Genomic DNA, 10,185 nt, shown 5'->3' on the forward strand with positions numbered 1-10,185 from the left:
ACTGCTATACTGCATTGTCTGCCGATCAGTTTCCGGTCACAATTCAAAGTGTTGGTTATGACCTTTAAAGCCCTTCATGGCATTGGACCAGAATATCTCCGAGACCGTCTCCTGCCGCACGAATCCCAGCGACCGATTAGGTCCCACAGAGTGGGCCTTCTCCGGGTCCCATCAACTAAACAATGTCGGTTGGCGGGCCCCAGGGGAAGAGCCTTCTCTGTGGTGGCACCGGCCCTCTGGAACCAACTCCCCCCGGAGATTAGAACTGCCCCTACTCTTCCTGCCTTCCGTAAACTCCTTAAAACCCACCTTTGCCATCAGGCATGGGGGAATTGAAACATCTCCCCCTGGGCATGTTTAATTTATATATGGTATGCTTGTGTGTGTGTCTGTTAGTACATGGGGTTTTTTAAAGCTTTAATATTTTAATTGATTGGACTATTTATGATTTGTACTATTTGTTGTGAGCCGCCCCGAGTCTTCGGAGAGGGGCGGCATACAAATCCAAATAATAAATAAATAAAATAAATAATAGATAGATAGATAGATAGATGGATAGATGGTTGGATGTATGGATGGATGATAGATAGATAGAATAAAATAAACAAGCAGAGAGATGGACAGATTCTGTTACAGTGCTGCTGAAGATGGGAGACCTTCAAGATCAAATTACTATCATCATGAACATGTGGCTGCTAAGTAAGGACAGAGACTTATGATGCCTTAATCAATTTGTTTCTGGACCTGCAAAGGCCTCAGTTGACACCCCAATTAGTAAAATCAGCAAATCATTTTATCAACTAACATTCTCTTGACCATATCTGCATCTGAAGCACACCACAATAGAAAACTTTACTTTCTACTTTAACTTTAGGAAGCTCATACCTAATTAATGCACTGAGTTACATAAAATATTTAATAATGTTAATTTATTATTTTTAATTTCTTATTTTGAAATATGTAATAAATAAAATCTAGACTTTACAATTGGGGGGGGGCAATGTAGCCTGCATGATAAATCATTTAAGTATACTGTACAGTATATGAAATTATTTTGTTAATGGGAAAACAGCCTGTACTAATTTATATACTTGAGACAAATTATAGTCTAGTGTATAATTAATATAATATAAATATAGTGACTTAATGCTAATATAATGCTAATATCTGTATACACTATTATTAATTTAATTGTGTTTGATTTTCTTCTGTACTTACTAAAAAGTGGAAAATTAATTAAAATATTTAAAAAGAAAAGAGAAAAAAACTTTTTTAAAAAAGACTGGTTCGCTGCTTTTTCCAATAAAGTAACTTGCACCGGTCCCATGGATGTAAACTAATTGGGAAGGAAGGCCCCATAAATTGCTCAGGAGCCAAGTCCTGCTTTAAAACCTCCCCTTCCCTCCCCTCACCCGGCGGCCTCAAACAGGAAACCTCTTTTAAGGACTCAGAAGCGGGAAGATTTTGGTCTTATTTGGCCACCGTAGCTGGTGCTAGGAAGTGCTGATTGGTCCTTTGAGCTGCTCATCATCCTTGGTTCGGGGAGCTTGATGAAAGAAGTGGCAGAAGCGCGGGTGAGTGGAGGCGGGCAGGAAAGGCAAGCAGAAGGCGGGGGCGGTTCAAGCAGCGTTCCGCCGTCGCCGCCGCTCCTGCGTCTTTCGCGGAAGTTCTTGAATGGTGGAGGCGGCACTTGATCGCAGCCCATGAGCTTCGGCTTTCTTCGCTTCTCCAGCTGCTTCCTTTGCTTTCCCGCCGTTGAATAAGGCGACGCCGGCCGGGCAATTGGAAGGGACCCGATAGCCCTTTTCGTCGCCTTTCCCGCCGGGCACCGTCGGGGGAGGATCGTATTGAACACGAGTTAAGAATAGGATTTCCTCAGACCCGTCTCTCTCATTTATTAGGGAGTCTCACGGGTACAAAAGGCTAAAGTTGTTGCAGGTAGCCAACAGTATTGCTATTTTGTCTGTTTTGTCTTCAGAGATGTTTGCATCTTTAATACGCTTCCCCTGACCTTCCCACCAGCATAATTGTTGGAAGAAGCTGCAAAAGGCTGAAAAAAATATTAATGGGAACTGACGTATTAATAATACGGGAGGGGGGGGATACCTGATCGCTTATTTTCTTCCCCTGTATAAGTGTTTTATTTTTTTCTCCAACTTAAAAACATACATACATAACAATACATATATATATCATCAATGCCTAACAATATGCTTATAAAATCTCTTATATCAAAAATTAATAAAACATCCTAAATCGTATTTCAAGTCATCACTAATTACTCAGTTTGTCTAAAAAAGAATGTAAAAAGAAACAATTTTATATAAACCCTGAAATATAATTTCAGCAATTAATTTTAATCTTTGGAGCAATAGACTAAACCATTTTTTCTTCATTTTTATAATTCTAATAATCATATTCTTAAATCTTAAGTTCCATTTCAAACCTTTTCTAATTATCATTTAAATATGTTATTTTAATAAGCTAATGCTACCTTCTTTTCTCTTTTCATCATCCAGGTTTCCTCAATCATATTTCTCATTCCTTTATCTCTCTTACATTAATTATTTTATCCCCTTTTATTTTCAACCCACTCATGGAATCCCCCCCCCCCCCATTTTATAAAACTCCGAGTCTTCTTTGTCTTTAATTTTCATTGTAAGTCTATTCATTGCTGCACACTTACAGAAATGTATGGAATTTCTACCATCATAATTAGATGGTAAAATGCATTTTTGGCCGTGTGATTCTGGAATTTAGTGAAAGAACAAAAAGGATACTTCAAGATTATCATACTTACTACTGTTTTAAAAGTATCCTTTAAGAATCACAGTAATGTATTAATTATTTCAACTGATATCAGTACTATGCCTCTTATGGCCCTTAAAGGTTAATAAAAAACATAGATCCTAAATATAAAGAGTTTGCCCACCTCTACCTTATAGGTTTAGAATAAATATCATATGTACTAGCTGCCTGGCAAAACACAGAATGTAGAATTAAAGGGGGCATGGCATTCCTATACAGACTTAGTCAAATATAAGCCAAGCAATTTTATTTGTCTTAGTCTTAATTTATTCTGGGTCTGAAATTACACACAGAGACTTTTGATTTACTTAGGGATACATTTTAATATTTTGGGAAACCTACCAAGACCAAAAATAAATATTAAATGAGGGCTCCTTGGTGTTCTCTGAACTTTTTTTTTCTTGCAGATCTTTCATTAACCTAACTAGGCAACATCATCAGACTAGCCCTGATGAGGATATCTAATTAGGGTAATGAAACATTTGCAAGAAAGCAAGCAAGCTAGGAGAGAACCAAGAACCCTTCATTTCAACCCTGAGCTACTAATATTCTCCTTTATTGGTAAATATTAAAGTTTGGAGGTGGTTTTTTTTTACTATGCTTAATGTATTGATAACCAAATAATTCTGTATAAAAATTGCATACAGAAGATAATCGTGCCTGACAATTTTGAATGTTTTCAGCTGTAGAATTAGTTGTATATTCAAAAGATGTAGATAACATGAGGAGTACTGGTTTGTATATTAGATCATGTAGTTGAATATAGTGCCTTGGTGTGGTGGTTGGCATTGTCATGCTGAAATAATAAATACTTTAGTTTTTTAAAGTTAGCTATGTTTTTGTCAAATACTAGATTTCTATTTCTGCTTTTCCACAGAGTACTTGAAAGATATCAAAATGAGCCTACGGAAACAAACTCCAAGTGACTTCTTGAAGCAAATCATAGGAAGACCAGTTGTAGTAAAATTAAATTCTGGAGTTGATTACCGAGGTATATTCTTCCTGTTTCATCTTCCAATTGTGATAAATTTATGTAATGAAGTGAAATAGACAGATGGTGAGCGTCCTTAAATAGCATGTCCTTGAAAAATTCTTAATCAAAATTGAACTCTAGGTTTATAGGAGTTGCGACATTGTGTTTGAAGAAGGCAAAATTCTTCATGTGAATCATTTTATATATCTGTTTTATGATGCTCTTTACCTTGATTTTGTAATCGTCTCAACTTAAAATAGAAATTTTGATCGCGGATGTGATTTTAAATCGGGGGCTACCTCTACCTGTATATTTAATTAAATTAATTAAATTAAATTAATTAAATTAATTAAATTTAATTTAATAAAAGAGCCGGGGTAGCACAGCAGGTAGAATGCTGTACTGCAGGCCACTGAAGCTGACTGTAGATCTGAAGGTCAGCAGTTCAAATCTCATCACCAGCTCAAGGTTGACTCAGCCTTCCATCCTTCCGAGGTGGGTAAAATGAGGACACGGAATGTGGGGGCAATATGCTGGCTCTGTTAGAAAGTGCTATTGCTAACATGTTGTAAGCCACCCTGAGTCTAAGGAGAAGGGCGGCATAAAAATCGAATAAATGAATGAATGAATGAATAAATAAATAAATAAATAAATAAATTTGTCCAAAGATGGATTCCAAGTATAAGTTAAGAATAAAATTACATTTGTAGAGGATTAGTTTGTTTAGTGTGCCTGGGAAAGTGATGGCATTTCTCATATATTTTTGACCACAATTTTAATGAATGTCAGAAAACAAAAATGGCTATGCCTACTTGGTTGATAAGGCAGCAACAACTGTGTATGTCAAGAAAAAGCTAAAACAAATTGAATGCAGTGGGAATGGATTAATTAAAAAGTGGGTGATGTAAAATAAAACTAGATAGGGTCAAAAATGCAAATGCTGAATGTGGATAGAATATCAAAATGTGTAACTAGTATGAAAGAACTATTACGAGGTGGGTTGGTCACTAATAAAAAAAAATACATGAGGATAGAATTGCAAAACAGATATATGAAAGAAGATTGAATGGCTCATAACCAAGAAAGTAATGGTTAATTAGAGTTGGTGAGATTCTCAAAAAAAGTGAGAAATTCAAAGAACAAAAAATGGTATATGAGTTAATGTGAGGATGTAATTTAAAGGATAGTTTATAAAGATGAAAAGTTGCAGACAGGTGTAATGTTGTTAATGACTATCTGTAACTAAGCGTCCTTTTCATATTTTTGATCTTCCTCCTTATTTGGCAGATCTATTTATTTATTTATTCTAATAATAATAATAATTATTATTATTATTATTATTATTATTACTATAACATAAGTAACAAGTTAAAAATAGACTGGGTAACTAACTTTCATTCTCCCTAGTCGTACATTGTATAATGATTGTATTAAAATTTTAGAACATTTTGGAACATTACATTATAATATGTGAATCACTAATTCTAGGTGTACTAGCCTGCTTGGATGGCTACATGAATATTGCTTTGGAACAGACAGAGGAGTATGTGAATGGACAATTGAAAAATAAATATGGAGATGCCTTCATCAGAGGAAATAATGGTAAATATGCTTATTAGAAAATACTAGCTTTTAATTATCCAGTTAAAAGTTTATGGTTTTTTTCATTTAAAATCTAACTTTTCTCATCTTGAAGTCTTGGATATTAAAAAAATTCTTAGGAATGAATGATGTATTATATGGAAAAGTGTTGTTTTGTGTTTTTTAAAATGTTTTTTTACCCCTACATTTTTCCTGTTTGCTTTTAAAAACTTGTTTCCTTTCATAATTCTAATTTATTATTATTATTATTATTATTATTATTATTATTATTATTATTAGACTTGTATGGCGCCCTTCCCCTTCAGGGCAGCTCACAATTTGTCTAGCTTTTGGGAGGTTGATTTGTTTCAGTGTTCAAGAAGATTCAATTTTACTTTTTTTTTTAGATTTGGAGAAATGAAAATTGATAGGAAAATTGGGGGTTTTAAGCTCAACTTCAGTCTAAAGATAGGAAAAGCTGAAGGAAATGTTGGTGGCAACATTTTAATATGGGATGGGGAATAATAGGTGAAGCCAGTTAAAACACAGTGGCTATGGATACAAGGGATATCAGGATCCAGTAGTTTATCATACTTAATTCTGGATGGGCTGCACGTTACACAACATGGGTTGCCTCCTGAATTCATAATTATTCAAAGAGCAAGGAAGTTGGGCTAGGAAGGCCTTTATTCAGCTGTGTTGTACACCAAGTTGCACTCTTGTCTGGATCATGAGACCCTTTGCACGCCCTAATCATATCTCAGCTGGATTACTGCAAAAACGTTCTACATGGATCTACCCTTGATGAGTATTCAGAAACTGCAGCTGGTGCAGAATGCAGTGGCATATACAATCCTGGGAGTGCCTGGGGCTGCACATATACCTTTGCTACTGGATAGAATAGAATAGAATTTTATTGGACAAGTGTGATTGGACACACAACGAATTTGTCTTGGTGCATATGCTCTCAGCGTACATAAGAAAAAGAACGAGTTTCCTTCTGAATCCAATTAAAGGTGTTGGTTGTTACCTTTAAAGTCTTAGAGTCACTTTATGGGGAAGGTGGCCAGCATAAAGAAGTAATAATTAAAATGAAATATTTTAATTACTTCATATGGCAGGAAGAGGTTTGATGAGCATGTTAGATCATTTTGTTTAAAAAAAAATTACTAAATATATAAATTTTATAAAGATAGGAATTTTTTATATTTCCTATCTCCTTCCTCATCTTTAACCTGATGCTGCCAAATCACATGCAGAGATTTCCATGGGTCAAATCTCATGCAGGTCATGGATTCTTTCAGTAGTACAAAACATTTTTTTCCATAAAAACAAAGGAATTTTTCAGTTCTGTCTCTTATATTATGCTATACTGTACTATAATCACACTTTCCAATGAGTCCTGAGATGTTTACAATAAACTCTCTATTTAAAGTCTTGTATAAAACAATCTTAATAGAACCAGCAATATTTAGTGGCATTAATTTAAAACATTTTTAAAAGTTATTTAAAAAACACAAAACAAAATAATAGACATTTTAGGTGCAATCTAAGCCTTGAGTAGATTAGATTAGGTTAGATTTATTGGATTTATATGCTGCCCCTCTCCGCAAACTCGGGGCGGCTCACAACAACAATAAAAAAACAATACATAATAACAAATCCAATGCCCACCAATCTAATTACAATTTAAAATTAGTAATTTCACAAAACAATCCCAATATATATTAAAAACAAAAACAAAAAACAGGCACACAATCAATCAATCAACAAAACAACATGGGCAAGGGAGAGATGTTTTAGTTCCCCCATGCCTGATGGCAGAGGTGGGTCTTAAGAAGTTTACGAAAGGCAGGGAGGGTGGGGGCAATCCTAATCTCACGGGGGAGCTGGTTCCAGAGGGTCGGGCCCCCCACAGAGAAGGCTCTTCCCCTGGGTCCCGCCAGACGACATTGTTTAGTCGACGGGACCCGAAGAAGGCTGACTCTGTGGGACCTAACCGGTCGCTGGGATTCGTGCGGCAGGAGGCGGTCCCGAAGATATTCTGGTCCGGTGCCATGAAGGGCTTTATAGGTCATAACCAACACTTTGAATTGTGACCGGAAACTGATCGGCAACCAATGCAGACTGCGGAGTGTTGGAGTAATATGGGCATACTTAGAGAAGCCCATAATTGCTCTCGCAGCTGCATTCTGCACGATCTGAAGTTTACGAACACTTTTCAAAGGTAGCCCCATGTAGAGAGCGTTACAGTAGTCGAGCCTCGAGGTGATGAGGGCATGAGTGACTGTGAGTAATGACTCCAGGTCCAAATAGGGCCGCAACTGGCGCACCAGGCGAACCTGGGCAAACGCCCCCCTCGCCACAGCTGAAAGGTGTTTCTCTAATGTGAGCTGTGGATCGAGGAGGACGCCCAAGTTGCGGACCCTCTCTGAAGGGGTCAATAATCCCCCCCCCCCAGGGTAATGGACGGACAGATAGAATTGTCCTTGGGAGGCAAAACCCACAGCCATTCCCTCTTCTCTGGGTTGAGTTTGAGTTTGTTGACACCCATCCAGGCCCCAACAGCCTCCAGGCACCGGCACATCACTTCCGCTGAAAGGCAACATTAGGGCCAGTCAAACATCTCTTAAGAGAGTTTCATAATTGGGTATCTCTCGGAAATTTTTTGTTGTTATATTCCTGCTTAGTAGTAATAAATAATTTGTGAACTGTAGCTACAGTAGTCATTGTCTATCATGAGTTTGTTTAATGTATTATTTTTTCTCTTTAACAGTCTTATATATAAGTACACAGAAGAGGAGAATGTGAAGACGAAGTATTTCATATTAACTTTTCTTAATAATTGTTTTGGTTCTTCCTTCTGTTGTAAAGTTGTATAACCTGTATGAAAATGTTTTTTTTTAAATGTCAAAACAAAATGGAACATTTTCCTATTTCAATATTGTTTGTATTATAATTTGGAAAGAAATAAAAAAATGGAAAATAGTGTGATTTGTTTAATCTTTAAAGTTATTTTAAAACTTGGTATTCAGATGGTAATAGTTACAAGCTGGAGAATAACCACTTTTTGACTGCCAAAGGGGGATTTTATTTATTTATTTATTTATTTATTTATCTATCTATCTATCTATCTATCTATCTATCTATCTATCTATCTATCTATCTATCTATCGTCTATCTATCTATCTATCTATCTATCTATCTATCTATCTATCTATCTATCTATCTATCTATCTATCTATTTATTGGATTTGTATGCCGCCCCTCTCCGGAGACTCGGGGCGGCTAACAGCAATAATAAGACAGCGTACAATAATAATCCAATAATAAAAATGATTAAAAAGCCATTAATATAAAAACCAAACATACATACAGACATACCATGCATAAAATTGTAAAGGCCTAGGGGGAAAGAGTATCTCAATTCCCCCATGCCTGGCGGCAGAGGTGGGTTTTAAGAAGCTTACGAAAGGCAAGGAGGGTGGGGGCAATTCTAATCTCTGGGGGGAATTGGTTCCAGAGGGCCGGGGCCACCACAGAGAAGGCTCTTCCCCTGGGTCCCGCCAAGCGGCATTGTTTAGTTGAGGGGACCCGGAGAAGACCCACTCTGTGGGATCTAACTGGTCGCTGGGATTCATGCAGCAGAAGGCGGTCTCTGAGATAATCTGGTCCGGTGCCATGAAGGGCTTTAAAGGTCATAACCAACACTTTGAATTGTGACCTGAAACTGATCGGCAACCAATGCAGACTGCGGAGTGTTGGTGTAACATGGGCATATTTGGGAAAGCCCATGATTGCTCTCGCAGCTGCATTCTGCACGATCTGAAGTTTCCGAACACTTTTCAAAGGTAGCCCCATGTAGAGAGCGTTATAGTAGTCGAACCTCGAGGTGATGAGGGCATGAGTGACTGTGAGTAGTGACTCCTGGTCCAAATAGGGTCGCAACTGGTGCACCAGGATGGACGATCTTCTGAATTTTCTGTGATTGGATCGGTAAAGTAACATTCCCAATTTTTTTTAAAAAAAGATATGGTGAATTGCTGACTTTAGCTAACAAACATATTGAAGTAGGGGAGGGAAGAAAATTACAATAAAAAATGCAATGGATGGTTTTTTTAATATGTTTAAAGCAAAATCATTTTCCAGTGGAAATGATTCTTTAAAATTAATTCCAAAATCTTATATCCAAGCTATATGGACCCTTAGACTATTTCTTTCTAAAATCAAAGTTTTAATCACACCTTTTCTGTACATTCCATAAAATCAGTCCTTAAATATTTATTTAAAACTTCTTTTGCTAAGGTTTGAAGGAAACTCACCTAGTGCTAGAAAATTTGTCTTACAAAGTTTCCTGATAGCTGAAAAGCAGTTAAGAAACAATTTCTAGAAATTAGGGAAAAAAAGAATGCGAAGCCAATTTCTTTAAAGATGACAACCATGGATTGAGTAAGATTATTATTATTATTATTATTATTTGGATTTGTATGACGCTCCTCTCCGCAGACTCGGGGCGGCTAACAACAGTGGTAAAACAACATGAACAATCCAATTAATAAAAACAACTAAAAAACCCTTATTATAAAAAACCAAACATACACACAAACATACCATGCATAACTTGTAATAGCCTAGGGGGAAAGGATAACTTAACTCCCCCATGCCTGGCGACAAAGGTGGGTCTTAAGTAATTTGTGAAAGACGAGGGTGGGGGCCGTTCTAATCTCTGGGGGGAGTTAGTTCCAGAGGGCTGAGGCCGCCACAGAGAAGGCTCTTCCCCTGGGGCCCGCCAAACGACATTGTTTGGTCGACGGGACCCGGAG

At 37.0% G+C, this 10,185-nt stretch overlaps 1 protein-coding gene across 2 annotated transcripts; it reads left to right on the plus strand.

Moving 5' to 3' along the window:
* Nucleotides 1-1,480: 1,480 nt before the first annotated feature.
* Nucleotides 1,481-8,350, plus strand: LSM6 (LSM6 homolog, U6 small nuclear RNA and mRNA degradation associated). Of its 2 annotated transcripts, none has more exons than XM_070756649.1 (4): nucleotides 1,481-1,574; nucleotides 3,686-3,799; nucleotides 5,270-5,383; nucleotides 8,139-8,350. In XM_070756649.1, exons 2-4 carry the CDS (start codon nucleotides 3,706-3,708, stop codon nucleotides 8,171-8,173), a joined length of 243 nt encoding a protein of 80 aa, XP_070612750.1. In that variant the 5' UTR covers nucleotides 1,481-1,574; nucleotides 3,686-3,705; the 3' UTR covers nucleotides 8,174-8,350. The 2 variants fall into 2 exon arrangements, with proteins under 2 accessions (XP_070612750.1, XP_070612749.1); XM_070756648.1 differs by lacking the exon at nucleotides 1,481-1,574 and adding an exon at nucleotides 1,582-1,938.
* Nucleotides 8,351-10,185: the final 1,835 nt, after the last annotated feature.

This window comes from Erythrolamprus reginae, chromosome 7, assembly GCF_031021105.1.
Source record: "Erythrolamprus reginae isolate rEryReg1 chromosome 7, rEryReg1.hap1, whole genome shotgun sequence".
Taxonomy (NCBI): Eukaryota; Metazoa; Chordata; class Lepidosauria; order Squamata; family Dipsadidae; genus Erythrolamprus; species Erythrolamprus reginae.

Coding starts and splice junctions, on each gene's coding strand:
- LSM6 (XM_070756649.1), top strand. CDS start 3,706: ATGAGCCTACGGAAACAAACTCCAAGTGACTTCTTGAAGCAAATCATA. Junction 3,800..5,269: donor TTCTGGAGTTGATTACCGAG/GTATATTCTTCC, acceptor CACTAATTCTAG/GTGTACTAGCCTGCTTGGAT. Junction 5,384..8,138: donor CTTCATCAGAGGAAATAATG/GTAAATATGCTT, acceptor TCTCTTTAACAG/TCTTATATATAAGTACACAG.